At 50.8% G+C, this 19,854-nt stretch overlaps 1 protein-coding gene across 1 annotated transcript; it reads left to right on the top strand.

Annotated features, from left to right (window-relative positions):
- Positions 1–447: 447 nt before the first annotated feature.
- Positions 448–19,853, top strand: Stkld1 (serine/threonine kinase like domain containing 1). Its single transcript, XM_050155356.1, has 19 exons — positions 448–565; positions 1,712–1,804; positions 3,583–3,627; positions 5,576–5,650; positions 6,663–6,767; positions 9,186–9,256; positions 9,971–10,086; positions 11,368–11,486; positions 11,688–11,851; positions 12,863–12,993; positions 13,404–13,487; positions 15,357–15,473; positions 16,049–16,189; positions 16,913–17,041; positions 17,580–17,708; positions 17,783–17,911; positions 19,058–19,198; positions 19,374–19,453; positions 19,688–19,853. Exons 1-19 carry the CDS (start codon positions 551–553, stop codon positions 19,835–19,837), a joined length of 2,034 nt encoding a protein of 677 aa, XP_050011313.1. The 5' UTR covers positions 448–550; the 3' UTR covers positions 19,838–19,853.
- Position 19,854: the final 1 nt, after the last annotated feature.

Here is a 19,854-nt window from a genome sequence, read left to right on the forward strand (position 1 = left end):
CAAGAAAAGGCCCCGCCCCCGCCCCTCCGCACGCCCTTCAAGCATACGTCCCCCTCTGCTCTAGGCCCCGCCCCTTACAGCCCTATCTCCCCCCCCTAGAGCCCGAAGCCCCGCCCACATCGCGCCCTCACCATCCAGCAGACCCCGCCCACGCGCTAGACGTCCTGCCACCCACAGCTCCCGCCCCCTAGTCCTTGAAGCCCCGCCTACCGTTGTCGTTAAAGTGCACGCCCCGCCCTCCACCCGACCAACACACCGGACCCCGCCTTCCGTCTGGTCCGTGGAGCCCTGTGCTCTGCGGCTTCTTCTTTAAGGGGCGGAGTACGAGGACGCCGCGTGCGTGCCAAAGGCCTAGGCAGACCCGCCCCGGGTCGGCGAAGTCAGATAGTGGGGCTGCGGAGGGGGGGGGGAGGGGGAAAGGTGGGCAGACGGGGTAGTTACTACTGAGCATGCTCAGTTGAGGGTCTGTCTACCGCCCTGGCTCGAGGGTCTACTGTCTTCCCTGTACTCAGCAGAGTGTCAGTGAGGCAAAGTGTCTCCTCAAGATACCATGGAAAAGTTTCAGGTGCTGCCCAGGGTCCGCGGATAGTGGGGGACAGGTCCGAGGACCAGCCTCTATCACAATCTGACCCCATAATCCCGCTAGTGCCTTTCTTCGAGTGCTTCGCCTCCCAGGGCCTCAGTTTCCCTCTCTAAAATGATGACCGACCCCCAGTCTGACCTCTGGTTGGAGAATGATGCATATGTCCTTCCCCCCCGTGTGTCTGTACGCTTGGGTCTAGGAACAAAAACCTGAGTGGATGTTCTTTTAAAACTGCCCTTTTTTCTCTGTGAGTTCGAGGCCAGCCTGGTCTACAAGAGCTAGTTCTAGGCAGGCTCCAAAGTTACAGAGAAACCCTGTCTTGAAAAGCCAAAAACACAAAAACTGCCCTCCCACCCTTCCATGTCACCCTCATTAAATGTTAGACTCAGCCAATAAAACCTTCGCTTTCGTGGGTTAGACTTTCCTCCTTTTTGCAGGATTCTCTGAGGTTTACAGGCATTAGTCAAACAGGAACTTTTAAAGCAAAAAAAAATAAAAATAATAACATAGTTTTGATGTTGTGGTCAGCTCTCTTAGGACTCACTGATTCTGTCTATCCTTCCAGCACTTCCTCTAGGTATCTTGTCCCCTCCCCCCACCCTGATAACTGTCTCGGCACTCAGAGATCTCAGCCACCCTCTACCCCACAGCCCTGACCTTGCAGGCCAGCTCTGAGGGTGTGGCTTCCATCACAAGCTCTGGCTCAGACCCCAGAGTGTTATATACTCAGGCAAGGACCTTGCTCCCTGGGCCTCAGTATCTCTCAGGTAGCTAGCATCAGTGCAGGTCACCAGGGGTGGCCGCGCAGTACTTCCTGTAGTGCTGAGCCTCAGGGAGGCTGTGACAGCACCAGTTTCACCCATCACAGAGCCTTGTTGGGATGCTTTCTTTGGAGAGGGGCGCTGGAAGATGGTGTTGCTGTGGTTTAAAACCGCTAAACCTTGTCCCAGGGCAGCTTGCTCTTACTGTCAGGCTGGAAGAGGGATATGAGGCTGTAAACTAAGCGTTCCAGAATGGGTTTCCAGGGAGATTGTATTGCTTGCTTTGGCGGACCCAGTGTGCAGTCAGCACCCGTGGAAAACAGAGCATTGTGCACTTCCTCACAGTCTCTCTCTTCCTCGAGGGTAGATTTTGCAAGAGTTCCGTCCTGGGGCCTTAGGAGTAAACCTGGTAGTGGTGGATACAGAAGCGGAAACTGAAAACAAGTACGTGCTAAAGCAGGTAAGGAACAGAGCTCTGTGAGCCATGGGGTAAGGTTCTGTAACCGTGGCTTTTCCAGTTCCAAGCTCACCATCCCACGTTACAGAGGCCGTTCCGACACCCAGGATGCCCAGGAAGCCTGGTGGGGTAGGCTGTACCGTGGGACTTCCTGGAGTTCCATCTGTTCCCACGCACACACGCTTTGGTGAGGAGAGACACTGTTTGACTCTGCTAACCCCAATGCTTGTCTGCATGCCCGCTGTCATCTCACTGGCCCCAACAACCCTGTCAGGAGTCCATCCTCACCAGGGTTGCAGCTTCAGAGAGGATTTGAATTTGATAAGCAGTAACACTTAGTACAGAACCATTGATCTGACTGAAAGTGGGGGGGGGGGGTCACAGAGACTGAGCAAAGGGCACAGAACTAGCCCAGCTGGGGTGGGATGTAGACCCACAGGAGCACCCCAAGAGGAGTGGCTGCTGTGTCCCTTATACACCTTCCTCTGGGGTGGTGACAAGGACCTTGGGGATTGGGGCCTGACCATATTCTGCCAACGGCTGCAGCCCCAGGGGGCGGGGCTGGGGCGTTTATGTACCTTATTGCTAGCTAGCCATGGGATCAGCTGCCTTGTCTCACACGCCAGTGGCCTAAGTGGCTGCCTGTCTTCTGAGCAATTAAAAGAGTTTTGTTTTGTTTTGTTTTTTAAAGCTAGCCACATCAGGTTTGATGCACACTATATACTCACAGCGTTTGGGAGGAAGACCTTAGAGCTGGAGTTCAAGGTCAGCTTGGTTTTTCTAAATAGAAATCAGGTGAGGGGTTATAGGCAGGAGCCTGCGTGTCTTTCCGGTCCTCTGTGTGTTTGTAAGAAGGGTACAGAGGTTGATAATATCTCATATATTGACGCTGTCTCAGCGGTCACCGCGGCTTCCTCACCTCCTATCTGACAGCTATGTTTCCTCCCAGCAAGTGCTGTTTCAGCGCGGTAAGTGGCCCAGCCTGTCCTCTCATTTGGCTTTAGCTAGATTTGTGTTTCCACAGAATAAACAGCTATGATAAACATCTTTAGAGATTTTTATAGGGTCTCCTCCCTTAAGCACATATAACTTCCTTAGGGGAAAAAATCCATGGAGTAGGACTTCAGGAACCATTGAAAGATTTTACTGGTTCAATTTGTTTTGCTTTGTTTGAAGACCTCTCTGTGTAGCCCTGGCTGTCCTGGAACTCATTGTGTAGACCAGGCTGGCCTCAAATTCACAGAGATCCATCTGCCTGCCTCTTCCTCTAGAGTCCTGGGATTGAAAGCATGCGGAACTACACCACTGAGCTAAATCCTGTCCCCAACATCGCTGGTTCAATTTGTTCTTTACGTTATTTTAGAATAAGTGGTTTGGTTTGGTTTTGAGGCAGGATTGGACCAGGTTTTTCTTATAAGGCCAGGGAGGCCTCAAACTCACAGAGATCTCCTGCCTCTGCCTCCTAAGCACTGGGATTATTAGCACAATGCCACCATGCCCAGTGAAAGATTTTTACCATGTTTGGCTAACTTTCCTATAAACGGCAGTGGTGGCAGTGATGATGCTAAAGGTGGAGCTGGTACTTGAGGAGGTGAAGACAAAGGTAGAAGTGGGAGAGCTGGTGGTGGTGGAGGTGGTGAAGATGGTGGCACTGGAGGTGAGGGGAGGTGCTGATAGCTGTGATAATGGCAGCGATAGTGATCGGGACAGCAGTGACAGTAAGTAGCAGCCACTGTTCACCACACATCTGCTAACTGAGCTTATCTGCCTATGCCCTCCAGGTGGAGTGTATTGATGAGCACCACGCCAATGAGGCCCTGGAGGAGGTAAGAATGAGTGGTTCCCCTGAGAGGATCAGGACTCAGCAACCACACCGTGTGCCCACTTCCTGAGTGACAGCGTGAAGGGACGCCTGCAGTAGTCATAAAGGGAGTTCATGCTCAGGACATCCACTTCTTAATTGCCACTTGGGAATCTGTGCCTTAATGGCTACTCTGCCACTAACCATCTTTTTCAATTTTATTTATGTATTTATGCATGTGTGTATTTCTGTATTTATTATTGTTGGGGGGGGGACAGAAAGCACATTGCACAGCCATGTCAGAGGACAACTGTGTGTATAGTCAGTTCTCTCTTCCCATCTTCACGTGGTTATGAGGGTTGGACTCAGAGCGTCATTTTTTTTTTTTTTGCTTTTTCAAGACAGGGTTTCTCTGTGGCTTTGGAGCCTGTCCTGGAAATGTTTTCTTTTTCTTTTCTCTCCTTTTTTGTTTCTGCTTTTGTTGTTTTGTTTTCAAGACAGGATCTCACTATGTAGTTCTGGCTGTCCTGGAACTCACCCTGTAGACCTCAAACTGGCCTCAAACTCACAGAGACCCACCTGCCTCTGCTTCCTCCTGAGTGCTGGGATTAAAAGCATGCGCCACCACACCTGGCTGGATTGTCAAGTTTTCAAAGTAAGCACTTTAACCATCTTTTTAAAAAATCTTCTTGTTGAAAGGTGGCGGCACACACCTTTAATCCCAGCACTCCGGAGGCAGCAACAGGAAGAACTCAGAGTTCAAGGCCAACCTGGTCTACAGAGCTAGTTCCTGGACAACAAAGGATATACAAAGAAACCCTGTCTGAGAAAAAAAAATGTTCTTGTTTTCTTTACATTTGTTTAGTGTGTGTGCGCGTGTGCATATGCGTGACTCATAGCACACCTGAGGAGTTCAGAGGGACATCTTTGGGGGATTGGTTCTCTCCTTGTACCTTCGCTCACTGAGTCATCTCACAGTTTCTGAAGATGTTTTTCTTCAGTGTTGGGACTGTAATGCAGTGGTGGGGTTTGTGCATCAGTTGCTCAGAACCCTGGGTTCTATCGCCAGCACTGAACGGGAATTTTTTTCTTCTAGTTATAAAAGAAGAACAGTACAAACTTTGGAGGCATGCAGAGAAAATATTTACAAAGAAAACATAAACCAGTGTGTTTGCTGAGTGTGCCAGTGCACACCCAGTCCTGGCACTGAATGGGTCTTGAGTTGGAGGGCAGCCTGGACTGCATGTGAGGCTCAGACTCAAGGCTGAGATGTGGCTGTGGTAAAGCAGCAGCCTCAACTACGCAAGGCACGAAAGAAGGAAGGGTCAGGGAAGGGTGGGAGGACGGTGAGCTGTAAGTTACCCTCACAGCCAAAGATGGCCGCAGTTTCAAGCTTCATAGACAGCGGCTATGAGCACTTTCTTTGGGCCTTTCTAGCAATCTCACCCGAGGTGAGATGCGTCTCCTCCTCCATGATGGTCACTTGCCGGTTGGTTTCCTTCTGGAGTTGCCTGTCCCTGCTCACTGCCAGTCAACATCTCTTGTGTCATGCACAGCATCACTAGGGCAGAGAAGGACCTAGTGACATTCTGACACGTGGAAAGAGCATGGGAGGGTCCACCATCTCACATAATGACATCTACCAGGCCGGGTGCTTTCCCAACTTCCAGGCAAAACTATTGCCCATCTGGCCACAGAGTCCAGGAGGCCATTTCTGCTGCCTGACTGGGTTTGTTTCCTTAAGTCCTTTTCTCACTGTGACTGCGCAGTACCGTATCCAGCCCGGCCTGCTCTCTCCTCTCCTGGTGCCCACTCTGGAGTCCCACACCAGCCTCCTGGCCTCTCCCCAGCAGGCTGCACAGCTTCCTTGCTCACACACGTCACGCCCCCACCCGGAGCCGAAGGCCCACCTCTTGGTTGGAACATGTAGCAGAGCAGTACTGACTGAGACACTCTGTTCCCTCTCTGTACAGCTGATGTCCCTGATGAAGCTCCAGCACCCCAACATCTCTCTGTACCATGAGATGTTCATCATGTGGAACAATGAGGTGGGTTGGAGCACCTACAGCCCAGCCGCTGACCGCACGGGTCACTGAGAGGCTGGCATCGCCTGGCTCCTGTGTGTGATCTCAAATGCTCCCCTAACAGCCTCATCACAGGAGCCCTCTCAGCACTTTCACACGTGAAAGCTGAGGCTAAGAGAAACCACTTCCGGGTACTTCGGGTAGAAGTCAGTTAAAACAGGAGGTCAGGTGCTAGGCTCCAGACTGCATCTTTAATGGTGGGGTTTTGGCTTCTGTGGAAGGGGCTGATACTGGGAAGCTGCTCTTCTGTCCCCTCCCTCATTTGTCCCAACGCTGTGGACTCCTTACTGTCCTGGCTCCAGAACAGTTACTAAATAGGAGAGCAGGGTGGGAACACTATTCTCAGTTCATGATGGAGTCTGAAGCTCCCGTGCCTCACAGTTAGTGGATCCTGAGTGGGGCTTCCCAGACCTGTGCCCAATTGGCAAAGGACTTCTTGCCTCGGTAATGAGTAGGGCTTTCCTAAAACCCACCTGCAGGGGGTTCAGAGGGGACTGAGGGGCCTCCACTCTGTCCCATCTCCACATCAGTTTCCCTGCTGGGTTGACAACTAAGGGCTAGGGAGGGCACTCACTGCATACACCCCTCAGAGTTTCCCAAGCCCCCTGCTGCTTTCAGAGAGGACGTTTCTGAAACAGAGCTGGCCACTGGCTACAACTGGGCCCTGGGCAGGGAGGGATCCTCAGAGGAGCTCCCAGAATCTTAAGAGAGGAACTGTTCACCAATCAAAGAGTAAGGACAGTTCCACAAAGGGCTCTGCAACCACAGAGACCAAGAACAACCACAGGGCCCGGCCTGCTGCGGTATGGCATAGGAATGGGCACAAGAGAGTAAGGGGGCCCCACTGGGCAGTGCTACCATCCATTGCAACCACAGACGGTGGCCATTGGAAGATGCCCTGGAGTAAAGGGTCCTCCTACACAGCCCCCAGACCCAGGCTTTGAGCAATTGGTTAAGGGGCCTTGTGTTCTGGCAGATCTCTTCTCTGTTCCTCTGCCTGGTGATGGACTATTACGCCAAAGGAACCTTCCAGAATGTCATGGAGTATAAGAGGAATAGAAAAGAGACTATTGACTCTGAGGTAAGAGACACTCTGAACCACCAAGTCTGGTGGCCACCTAAAAGTCCCTGCAGTAGGAGACAGAGGAGCCGAAGGGTCTGGCCTTAGGTTTCTCTTCCATGTATGGAGGCATTCCACCACAATATGCACGTATCTCAGTTGCATATTTTGATACACTGTGCACATACCACCAGCAGCTCAGTGCTAAGGGTTAGACATCCTTAGGACCCAGAAAGTTGCAAGGCAGAAGCAACTGATGGGGTTCTGCTTCCAGAGACTTTAACGCACTTCCTAGAGGTCATCGAGGTGAGTTCAGTGTGTGGCTTGAATACATGTTGTCCACTCAGCCCTATGCCTTTCAGGTCTAGCCATGACTTGCTTCTCCCTGTGGTCAGCTAGACACCTTTGTTCATGGCAAGGCAGTGCCAAGTGGGTCTGCCTCTCCTGCACAGATGAGCCTTTGGTCATCCCCAGTCAGGGCTGTAGAGTAAGGCTGCCAGGAGCATTGGGGAAGGGCTCCTTTCTTGCCTAATCATCCAGGATTGGGTTGCTGGACCAGACAGCAGAAGATGTGGCTTCAGTAAGCATTCTAGTAAGCAGAAGCTAGTTGGTCAGGGTTTACCTTCCCCAGAAGCAAAGAGGGTTCCCCTTCCATTTGGTCCTCCAGTTGGTTATCATGGGGCCTATGTTTTTCCTGTCAAGAATTGAGGAGCTAGTGACATTTTGTTATAACTTTAATTTGCACCTTCCTGTCATTAGACCTGGGAAACACATTTTTAGATATGTGCCTTTGTTTGTTATGTTGTGGGTTTTTTTGTTTGTTTTGCTTTATTATTTTTTTATTTTTATTTTTATTTTTTTGGTTTTTCGAGACAGGGTTTCTCTGTGGTTTTGGAGCCTGTCCTGGAACTAGCTCTTGTAGACCAGGCTGGTCTAGAACTCAGAGATCCGCCTGCCTCTGCCTCCCAAGTGCTGGGATTAAAGGCATGCGCCACCACCGCCCGGCTGTTTTGCTTTATTTTTTGAGGTGACCATGAACTCACTAGTTAAGGATGATCTTGAACTCATACTCTTGCCTCCACCTCCTCAGTTCTGGAATTATAGGCCTCCAGCAACATTTTGGCCATTCAGAGTTTTTCTTCTCCGCCTGTTTAACTCCTCTGCGCATTTAACTCCTCTGCCCATTCAAATTTTTTTCTTGTTGATTTGTAGACATTCTTTACATATGGTAGATACCAGTGTGGGGCTTGCTAGTTCACTTGCTTGATACCACCTTGTGATGGGCAGTTCTTGGTGTAATGGAGGCCAGTTGATGGATGTCCTCCTGCGGTCAGGACCTTTTGGTCAGAGGTCACAGGGCTTTCCTTAGTTGTCTTCTAGACCCTTATAAGCTTTCACTTTAACCTTTGGGCCTAGTAACCTCCAGAGATGATCTGAGCATGCTTCCGTCTGAGACTTTCTGTGCACCTGTGGGCCAGACACCATCTCCCCGAGAGGCTCAGAGGAGGCATGTAGTTCATTTCATTGCTTGCACCTCAAGGGCAGGCTCTGGGGTGGGCTTGCACCTTTGACATTGGTAGAAATCTGGGAAACAGAAATGTTGACAGAACCATTAAGTGAGCTCCTCTATCAGGATAGGGGCCACAGTGGGAGGATGTGGGCTTCCTGCTACCCAGCCAGTCTCTGGCACATCAGGGTATCTCTGGACTCTAATGTGGGTCTCAGGAGCCCTAGGTACATTGTCTGAAAATGGCAGCCATGAGCACTAGGTGCATTTTGTTATTCCCATGTGTTCCCACAGGCTCTTTTCACTCTGACAGCATAAAGTGCAAGCTCTGACAGGCACTGCAGGCTTTAGCATCTGCGGTCCCCACAAGGGTCACATTTCACAAAGTGGCTGTTGTATGAGCTGCGGGCTGTGTTCCTGCCGCCCCAGCTCCTGGTCGCCTGGCTAGGTTATGCCCCGAAATAACAACACACAAACTGTATTCTTTTAAACACTGCTTGGCCCATTATATCTAGCCTCTTCTTGGCTAACTCTCGCACCTGGACTAGCCCATTTCTAATAATGTGTGTAGCACACCAAGGTGCGCTTACCGGGAATATTCTAGCCTATGTCCATCCTGGGTCAGAGCTTCATCACACGTCTGCCCGGGAGAGGGGAGCATGGCCTCTGAGCTCACTTCCTCTTCCTCCCAGCATTCTGTTCTGTTTACTCCTTCTACCTATGTTTTAACCTATGAGGCCAAGCAGTTTCTTTATTACTTAACCAATGACCTTCCTCCATCAAGTGGCCACTGGCGGCCCCAGGGCACCCAGCATCTCCAGCATGTCACTGCCCCACTGACTATATGGTCATATGCACCCAGCTCTGCAGAGACTGCCCTTTCGGAAGTTCCCAGGCCCCTTCCAACACTGCATCCCCTACTTCTTCCTCAGTGGATGCACACCATGCTGAGCCAGTTGCTGGATGCCATCGAGTACCTGCACCAGCTGAACATCATTCACAGGTGACGATGGGGAATGTCCAAAACTCCCAGGTCCAGATCTGAGCAGAATGGGGCATCTTCTTTGAATTCCCCTTCCGCTTGTCTGAGAGAACAGGGCACCTCCCCATGAAGCCTCTGAGCACCTGACTCACCCCAAAGTCACAGGGCTGTGAGAGTGTGGGGGCCGGGCGGGGTGGTTCTAAAGGGCAAGGGAACAGAGATAAGATGCCAACGAAGAGAGGTGAGGTTGCCTGCAGTAGCACAGCCTCTGGACAGGCCAGTATGAGTTGGGGCAATCCAGGCCTATCCTTTGACCCCTGCACCCAGCTTAAGGCCCAAGATCTACAGTGGGAGGATCTGGGAAATAGCTTCCACCAACACGGGCCGTACGTGCAAAGTGAATGGGTGCCCATGTTAATGTCACCGGCGGTACAGAAGAATGGGTACCTTCTCTAATAAAGGGCCTCAGTGCTTGTACTTTCAGTGGAGAAGGGGTCTTCCCTAATGTACAGAAACTGAATAGAAGTCATATTTTGTTGTCTGGGTTTCTGTCCTGCCCGGAACAATTGTCCCGCACCATTATTTTAAGAAACAATTATTTAATATGAGTATGGCATTTTCTTGAAGAGTGAAAAGGGCTGGACCTGGCTTGGGAGAGCAGGCTTAAGGCTCGGGTATGTGCTAGCCCTGCCCAGGCTGCTGCATGGCACCAGGGATCCCTGCTTTTGGTTGCAGGAACCTGAAGCCTTCCAACATAGCCCTTGTCAACGAAAACTACTGCAAACTGCAGGACTTGAGCTCCCAGGCACTGATGACACATGAAGCCAAGTGGAATGTCCGAGCAGAAGAAGGTGGCCGGGGGGGGGGGGTTGTCTAGGAATGAATGGCAAGGGAGGTGGTGGCTCTTGGCATCCAGAGGGCAGTGGCTACTCTTAGGGCTGGGCTTTTTGGCTCAGATGGTCCAGGGACCTCCTACCTAGGGCATAACACAGTAGACATGCCGCTGTGGGTAAGGCGCAGGGCCCAGAGGATGCCAGCCTCTCCAGCATGTCACTGCCCCACTGACTGTATGGTCATATGCACCCAGCTCCTGAGGGAGAAGGAGCCCTCAGAAGCACAGCAATGGTCGTGGGCCTCTAAAGATGTTGATTCTTGTGAGGAAGAGAGCGTCCAAGAAGGACAGAAGCTGCATTTAGTGTTACAGAAGTCCTCTGGGATGTAGGCACTGACCATGCATCCACAGAGGTCCAAAATAGCCCAGGGGATGAAAAGATGGTAGGGTAAAAGGGGTGGAGTAGCAAGCCTGTTAACAGCTGCCCCAGATAGACAGAGCAACCCTGGGAGAGAAGTCAGAGTCCTGTGGTGGCAGAGGTTGTCCTTGGCACACAGAGTATGGGTGAGTGAGTAGATGAACGGGCAGACAGATGGATGCATGGACTGGCGATTAGGTGGGCACATGGAAGGGTGGTTTGGAGGTGTCAATGGTGTGTGTCCTTGGAGTCTGACTTTGCCATTTGACTGGGAAAGGAAGTGACTACCTGAGGCCAGGCATGCTGATAGAACAGGGCAAGGGCCCTGTACTTTCAGTTCTTTCTGCAGGGCTCAGGTTTAGAAATGAGGCAGGGCAGCCAGAACTTTGCCCTGAGGTCCTGACATTTAGAAGGGATAAGCTGTTCAAAGAGGGCCACACTTTAGTTTTTCTGGAATATGTCTTTCCCATCTCTTGCTTGCTGCCACACTGATAGGCAGCCACTCGGGCAGCCTGCCAGATAGCACCCGGATGGACAGGCCTCCCTGGTGAGGTTAAGGTCTGTCCCAACAGTGGGCTCATTGCTACAGCTTACGATTCTCATCTGGCCCAAGGAGGGTGACTGAAGGGTTCCTGACGTGAGCCCTTGCAAAGGAATACTAAAATGGGGTCAGTGTGGCTGAGTGTGCTGGAGCAAGCCTGATGTCTCAGCACTAGGAGGCAGAAAGACCGGGGGTTCAAGACCAATATGGGATACAGGTGATCCTCTCTCAAAACACCCAAAGGGAGAGTGGTAGTGCTGAGGCAGGTTTGCTCTGCTCTGTTTCCCTGTCCCCAGGGAACATGGGACTCAGTGGTTCTTCCACCTTGATCTTGCCCACAGACCCCTGCCATAAGTCCTGGATGGCTCCTGAAACTCTCAAATTCTCCTTCACCTGCAAATCTGACATCTGGTCCCTGGGCTGCATCATTCTAGACATGGCTACTTGCTCCTTCCTGGATGTAAGTGTCTTGTGGAGAAGCCACCTGCCCTCATTCTTACCATATTACCCTGACTTTCTCTGTTCCATGTAGGCTATAGGATGTTCACTTTCCCCAGGCCCCCTGCCTCAGCTCTTGCTCAGCCTGGTGAGGGAACACTGATAGCAGCGGTCATCTTCATGGCTCAGAGAAGTCCAAGTCAGATGCTCTTTTTCCTTGAAGGACACAGAAGCCATGCACCTGCGGAAGGGCATCCGCCAACATCCAGGCAGCCTGAAGCCCATACTGAAGTCTATGGAGGAGAAGAAGATCCCCGGTGCAGAGATCTTCTGTTTGCTTCTGCCCTACATGCTGCACATCAATCCCTCTGATCGACTAGGCATCAAGTGAGCCCAGGGCTGGGTCTTCTTTTAGCCTATCAGTGTACCTCTGAGCATCTTCCCACCTTCACACACGGAAAGCTGTCCTGATTGGTCCACATATATTCCTCAAGTACCTGGCAGCCACTAATCTTGAGCATATGCTGGGGTCTTTTTTTTTTTTTTTTTTTTAAATTGGGTCTCACTCTGTGGCCCAGGCTAGCTTTGAATCCTTAGTGATCTCCCTGCCTCAGCTTCCTGACTGCTGGAATTAAGGTGTGCACATCTGGCTTTAAAAAAAAAGATGCAAGCAGCTCTACTTTCCCACTGAGTGTAGAACAACTTCAAGGACACGCATCACTTTCAGGAGCCCAGCAAGTTTTTATTCTAATAATGTCAGTCAGAAACCCTGTCATGTTTTTGTTACTGTTTCGGCTTGGTTTTTGGAGACAGTTTCTCTGTAACTGCTCTAGCCATCTTGGAACTAGCTTTGTAGACCAATCTGGCCTCAAATTCAGAGATCCACCTGCCTCTGTTTTCCAAGTACTGGGATTAAAGGTATGTGCCACCATACCTGGCTTATTTATTATTTTCTTCTGCTTTCTTTCTCTTTTTTTTTTTTCCCCCAAGACAGGGTTTCTCTGTGCAGCCCTGGCTGTCCTGGAACTCCCTTTGTACACCAGGCTGGTCTAGAACTCAAGAGATTCATCTGCCTCTACCTCCTGAGTGCTGGGATTAAAGGCATGTGCAACCACCACCCAATGTTCATGTTTTTAAGGAAGAAAGGGGCATAAAGCCAAAGTTCTGGACCCAGGACCATCCTTGAAGGCCCTTCCACAGATAGAGTCTACTTCATAGAGTAGAGCAGGTTCCTATAAATGGAACTATAAAGATGGTTACTAGCTACACATGAGACATAGTGAAGCCCTACTCACCAGGAAGACTGCTGTTTAGCATCTGCCACTATGGGTCAACCACAGCCCAAGGCAGAGGGAGGCTCCTATAGAAAGCCACCTGTATTCTCTGTCCCTTTGCCAGGGATGTGATCCGAATCACCTTCATGAGCAGCTCCTTCAGAAACTCCTGTGTTGCTCTGAACATGCACCGGCAGGCGGTTCCCATTTTCATCATTGATGTGCTACTGGAAGGCAACATGGCCAACGTCTTAGGTGACAGTGGGGACACGGGACAGTGCTGGGAGCTGCTGTGGCCTTGGCATTAGTTTTAGAGGTTTAGTGTCTCCCACAACTTGGTCCTAGACCTGCTGCTTATGCATGATTAGTGAGTGGTCGGTTTCCAGCCCCCCCCCCCCAGTACACGCTGTATACCCTGCCCTGGCTCTAAGCAGCCTGGCCCTGCCTGTGTTTTCCCCGCCCCTCCATCCCTTGCTCCCACTGGACATATCCCCTGTGTGGTTAAGACCTGTTCGGTGCCCATGTTGTCCAGAGTCCTATGTCCTTTGACTCCACACCTTGGACGCCGGGTGTTTTCCTCACTTGCTGTGTGCTTCCTGTGTGCCAGAATGTATGAGAGCAGGCACGGCCCTCAGTAGGCTTCCTGTATGTTCTTGTTCCTGCAGATGTCATGCAGAATTTCTCCACCCGACCAGAGGTCCAGCTCAGGGCCCTTAATAAGCTTGTGACAATGCCAGAGGAAGATCTAGGTAACAGTGCAGGCACCTCCCCCAGGCTCCCGGGAAAGGCTGGGAGGTGGAAATGGAGCAATGTGGATGGAGGTGGGAACTGCCAGCCTTTCATTTCAGGCTGCTAACTGGAATTCTTCCTGATCCCATGCTTACTAGCAGAGGAGGGTAGGAGAGAGGCTGGCTTTTCCGCATGATTTCAGCAGGTCAACAGGAAATCCATCTAACATTAGGAAGGCTGAGGCAAGAGGACTGGACAACTATAGGAGAAAGGCCTTGTTTAAAAAAAGAAAAGATGGACCACTTCTGAGGGGTTGTAGTGGTACTACAGACTGAGACTTGTACAATGCTGGTTAACTGTTTCACCACTGAACTACTTCCCCAGCTCTTTGGGGGCTTTTGTGGTTGTTGCTTGTTTTTTAAAGTTTCAGAAAGGGTCTTACTAAGTTGCTCATGCTGGTCTCAAACTCACTGTGTGGTCCAAAAAGTCCTTGAACTTGTGGTCCTTCTGCCTCTGCCCCAGAGTACCTACAAGTGTGCACCATCACACCTGGTTGAAGAGACTCATCCATCTGTCCCACCATCTCTACAGTGGGCATCTGCTTACTTCTCATTTTCAATTTTTATAAACAGCACCACAATTGACCACCTGGCATACTGGCCACTTGGCATATGTGGCTGCACGTGCTTGTACCCCTGGATATCAGAGTGTAAATGCTGCATACCATCCTCCACAAGCACACCAACTTGCCCTCCTACCAGAATGCTCGAGAACAGCTCTTTCCCGGCATTACCTCCGATAGGTAGTCAGCTTCTTGGGAAATTTTAAATGTCTGAAGACATGCTTTCCTGTCTCTCCTGCTCCAATGTCATACTCGTATACCATCCATACACCCTTCCCTCCAGCTAGTTCGTCACTTCCTTCCTTCCTCCATCTGCTCACTCACCCATCTTACCCATTCATCCATCTACCTGTCCATCCACAAAACACATCCAGAGGACACCAAAGATCTGTTTGAGTGGTTAGGACAGCAAAGGTTACAAGGAGGCTGATGTGTGACTCCTAATGAGTTAACAGACCCCTCATATTGGCCGTTACTCTCCCGAAGTCCCTTTTATAGTGAGACTGTAGCCGAGATAAAGCCCAGGGCAAGGCAGTTGTCTTTCTGGATAACAGGGGCTATAAGCCCAACAGTGGGCCTCATCCACCACCCCAGAGCTGCCTCTTCCTCGGCCTCATCAGAGTGAACTTCCTGTGGTTATTTCCTGGGCACAAGTGTTCCTCAATCTGACATCGTTTTCATAAGCCAAGTCTCAAGACAGTGACAGCCACAGAGGCTGGGTTTACACAGCCATTTTTTTTTAATTTATTATGCATATACACACCAGAAGAGGGCACCAGATCTCATTATAGCCGGTTGTGAGCCACCATGTGATTGCTGGGACTTGAACTCAGGACCTCTGGAAGAGCAGCCAGTGCTCTTAACCTCTGAGCCATCTCTCCAGCCCCCTTATACAGGCATCATTGACTCTCAGCTTTGGTATCTAAAAGTGAGCTGAGAAGACTTGCTTCTTGAAGCTGCTTCAAGTATATGCCTTGAAGCAGAGCTGGGCATGGTGTCATTGTGCCTGTGGTCTTTTACTCAAGAGGCTGAGGCAAGAAAACCACTACAGCCCAGGAACTCCAAGTTAGCCTGGACAACACAGGATGTGGACCTTGGCAGATGGTCTGCTTCATGAGCTCCATGAACACACGGGCTGGTCATCCTTCTCTGCCCTTGTGTTCACCCACATGGATCCTCTGTATTCACTAGCGGGCTCCCAGCAGCCTCTGGGTCACACAGCCCGGCTGCTCCTGTGCCTCACTGTGCTGTGTGCGGTGCGGTACAGGCTTGCCATGGCCCCCAGAGCTGGTGGAGGAGGTGCTTTACATCATCAAGCAGCACGAGAGGATCCTGGACATTCTGCTCAGCACCTGCTCCCTGCTGCTGCGTGTTCTGGGCCAAGGTAGGCACCAGACTGGATAGAGAAGCCCCACCCTCCTGGGTCCTCTGCCTAACCAGCTCCTCCAACTTCCCACTCGCCCCCAGCATCTGTCTTTCCAGTCTGTTGTTCCCTTCTGCACCTATGTAACTCCATCTCAGAGTGAGAGAGGGCATAATTAACATCTGCACTCACTGGGTCTACATGGGGCCAGAGACCCTGGATAAGCCCGTCTCTCTCAACTGTTCCCCAGCTCTATCACAGGAGCTGGACAGGATGGTCTAGTGGGCTTAGCCAGGAGAGGCTTGGAGGGTGTGACTGCTTGGTGGTAGAGTGCTTACCTAGTATATAATAGAGCCCACAAATTCCACTAAATATTCATTGGGAAGAACCCAGCAAGGCCTTGGAGGCCAGAACTGGAACTAGATGCTATAAGCTTGTTGGTGAGCAAGGCCCCCATCTTTACAAAGACCCAACCAGTGCCTAACTAATAGGCAGATCAGTTTCTTTAGTTCAAAGAGATGATGCTGTACCCACTAGGCTCAACCTTAGAGCCCCAACTGTGGGGTTAACCCACGTTCTTTGTCTGGCTCCATCAGCACTGGCACAAGACTCAGAAGCTGAGATCCCAAGGGACCATTTTATCATCTATTTCCTGATGAATGCCTTGAGGAGCCACCCCGATTCTGAAAGGCTTATTACCATGGTTTACAACCTGCTCACTATCATCTCCAGCCAAGGTGAGTGTGCTGGTCTTCTTCTGTCCTTCCTTTCTACTAAAAATCCAGGGACAGAACAGAGGCCTTGGGAGATGGGCAGGAGAGGAGCTCATTCTCAAGACAGATAGCCATACTGTTCTCTGCTCTTAATGGCAGCCATGGGTACTACTTGGAAGCTGAGTGTTGTAATAGGAGTGGCGGGCTACTTTCCCGGCACCTGGCCGCCCGCACGGCTAGCTTTACCCGAAATAATTACACAGGAACTGTATTCTTTTAAACACTGCCTGGCCCATTAGTTTCAGCCTCTTAACCCATTTCTAATAATCTATGTAGCACCACAAGGTGCACTTACCAGGAAAGATCTTAACCTGCGTCTGTCTGGAGTGGGAGAACCATGGCGACCCCTGACTCAGCTTCTTTCTCCCAGCATTCTGTTCTGTTTACTCCACCCACCTAAGGGTTGGCCTATCAAGGGGCCTAGGCAGTTTCTTTAATAAGAAATCACTCCCACATCAGCTGAGGACAGTGGCCAAGAATCAAATGGGTAGTTAACAGGTCAGGTCAAGGTTAGACACTGAGCCACTCCACATCTTTGGCTTCTCACCTACACTAAGCCCACTTGGGTGAGAGGCTTATTAGAGGTAGGTATAAAATAGACCAGCCAGGCAGGCTAGGGATTGCATCAGCCCACTGGGAAAAGGCTTTTTAGATGCCTTTCCTCCAAGTGTTTGTGGTTGTCCACAGGGTTGATCTCTGAAGAGCTGGAGGAGGAGGGGTTGTTTCTGCTTGCCCAAGAGCACCTGGACCGCTTCCAGGAGGACAGGGACATCTGCCTTGCTATCCTGAGCCTGCTCTGGTCCCTCCTGATAGATGGTGAGCCCTCCCTTTACAAGCCCCACTACATGAGACCTGCTAAAGCAGTGGCTCTCAACCTGTAGACTGTGACCCCTTTGGGGGCTGAACAACCTTTTCACAGAGGTTGTCTAAGACCGTCAGAAAACAGATAATACATTATGGTTTGTAACACCAGCACAATTAGTTATGAAGTAACAATGAAATAACTTGATGCCCTATCCTGGTTTTTGTTTTAAGATGGGGGTTCCAGGGCCTGTCTTTCCCCCTCTTCTAGATACTGTTTTGTTCTAGGAGAGAGGGTTCCAAGCCAATGGCAGCTCCAGAAAACTGCAGAGATCCTGCTAATGCCACAAGTGCAGAAAGTCCTCATCTCTACTGATGAGTCTACAGTAGACGCTGGCATTAGAAAGTCCCAGTTTCCATCTCTGAGGATATCTGTCCCCTTGATTGTCCTCTGCTGTTGTTGGTGGGAGAGAGCAGTATGGAGGGGTACACATGCAGCAGGTACCTCTCTTCATACGTGGCATGGTGTCTCCCACCCTTGTCCTCATTCTAGCTGCCACTTTGGACAAAGAGCCCTTGCAGAAGCTCTCAGTCGCGGTCACCTCGGTGCTGGCCATGCACCCCGAGGACGTGGAAATGGCTGAAGCTGGCTGTGCGGTGCTCTGGATGCTGTCCTTGTTTGGTGAGCAGCCTGAGGTCTTGGTAACAGGGAGGGTGACCCTGGACACATAAGGCAACAAAGTTTATGCTCTGTAGGCTGCATAAAGGAGAATCAGTTTGAGAAGGTGGTAGAGCTATTCCTGAGAAGCATCCAGCTGTGCCCTGGCAGAGTTCTGCTGGTGAACAATGTTTGTCGTGGCCTGGCCAGCCTTGCAAAGGTGTCTGGTAAGTCTGGGAAAAGACAGACTGCCATCATGGAGGTGGGACAGAAGTTAGCTCCCGGGGCTGGAGAGATGGCTCAGCAGTTAAGAGCACTGATTGTTCTTCCAAAGGTCCTGAGTTCAATTCCCAGCAACCACATGGTGGCTCACAACCATCTGTAATAAAAAAATCTGGTGCCAACTTCTGGCCTGCAGGGATACATACAGGCAAAACATTGTATACATAATATATAAATCTTAAAAACAAAAACAAAACAAACAAACAAAGCTAGCTCCCTGCAGTGATGTCCACCAGGTGACCCCAAACTGGAACAGGAAAAACTAGTCTTCAGGAAACCCCGCTGGGACTTCTCTATTTTGGTGTCTTGGGACCACCTCCCCACCTATACACATGGACACAGCTGCATGGATTTCCTACATATAGGTCTGTCTCCAAGTCCAGGCTTAGGCCACCTCTTACACTAAGTACTGGCAGTTGTCCTTTGTAGAGAACTCTGGGCCCAGGAATGGGCCATGGTCAGCAGCAGTGAACAGTAGGGAGGTTCCCACCCTTGGTCTGTAACGACCACTTCCCTTGCTCTAAGAGCTGTCTCCTTGGTCTCATTCCTGCTAGGTTCTACTCAAGCCAGTCCACTGGGCTTCCCAAGCTGGTGGGACCTCCAGGAAGTAGTTGGGAATCTTAGTTCCTCCTGACTTATCCCTGACATCCTTATACACAGCACCCTGTGGGGAGGGTTCAGCCCTCTGAACCCTGTTAACTGATGCAGAATGTTAGGGCCACCTGTACAGGAGACCCTCCTCCACAGTGCCACAGCAGAGCTTCCATGCTGAGGAGAAGAGGAACACACGTGCTATATTTCCATTGGGCGTGGGGCTCGCTGCCAACAGGTGCAAAGCTATGCTGCAGAGACAAAGTGGAACAAGCACCTCTTCCAGCATTTTACAGAGCATGGGTCAGCCCTGACTTCAGGAGCTTCCTTCACAGAAGGCTGGGATTCCTGGTCAAAGAGAGCTCTCCTAACAGCCTTATGACCATGGTCATGCTACTTCCCAGTGACAGTGGATACAAGGGGCAGAGAAGTAAGGGCAGCTGCAAAGGGGCTATACTCGAATATATTAAAACCCAAACCCCCTTGCATCCCTCCTCTAGAACTGGTGGCCTTCCAAATAGCAATACTGGAAGAGGGCAGCAGCGGCCTCTACCTCCTCCAAGATATCTACCATCTCTACAATGATGACCCTGAGGTGGTTGAGAACCTCTGCATGCTGTTGGCCCACCTGGCTTCCTACAGTGAGGACCCTTTCCTTGTCCTCTCCCTGGCAGGAAGGGAAGGAGTCCCAGAGCTTGGTCTCAAACCCCTGTGACTTCCCACTCATTAACTCCAAGCAAAAATGGTATCCAACTGACCTTATCTGGCTGGTGGGCAGGGATCCTGAATCTCACCACCTTCTCTGTTCCACTGCAGAGGAGATCCTGCCAGAGCTGGAGACTGCAGGCATCAAGGACCTAGTCCGGATAATCCGGGGACGTTTTACTTCTAGCCTGGTAAATCACGGTGACACCTCTATCAAGCTGGAACACTTGTGTGGCACTGACCCAGAGCTCCACATGATGCTCTTCTATTACTCTTCCTGTGATGGGGCTAAATCCAATCTCAAGGGGGAAGGGTAGCTAGACCACTTCAAAGATTCCATCCGTCAGGGGGCTATGTCATCAAAGTAATTGCTCCTGGATCCTGACACCCCCGGAACAAATGGTTCATTTGTTTCCTCCTCCCAGGAGCTGATTTCTTATGCTGACACAGTACTTCAGGCACTGGAAGCAGCTGCATGCTCCAATCCTCAGAAGCAGCAGCTTGAACCTGCTTCAGAGCCGGAAGCCCCCAATGTCTCCTCCCCACCTCAGAAAGATCCTATCTTCCGGCCCTGAAATGCTGCCCTTCTGGT

The sequence above is a fragment of the Alexandromys fortis genome, unplaced genomic scaffold (assembly GCF_014885135.2).
Source record: "Alexandromys fortis isolate MF-2015 unplaced genomic scaffold, M_Fortis_MF-2015_v1.1 scaffold_72, whole genome shotgun sequence".
In the NCBI taxonomy this organism is placed as follows: domain Eukaryota; kingdom Metazoa; phylum Chordata; class Mammalia; order Rodentia; family Cricetidae; genus Alexandromys; species Alexandromys fortis.

Bases quoted from the DNA above. Each gene is read 5' to 3' on its own strand.
- Stkld1 (XM_050155356.1), top strand. The intron at 9,257-9,970 runs GTGACGATGGGG...TTTTGGTTGCAG, and splicing joins CAGCTGAACATCATTCACAG to GAACCTGAAGCCTTCCAACA. The intron at 13,488-15,356 runs GTAACAGTGCAG...GGTGCGGTACAG, and splicing joins AATGCCAGAGGAAGATCTAG to GCTTGCCATGGCCCCCAGAG.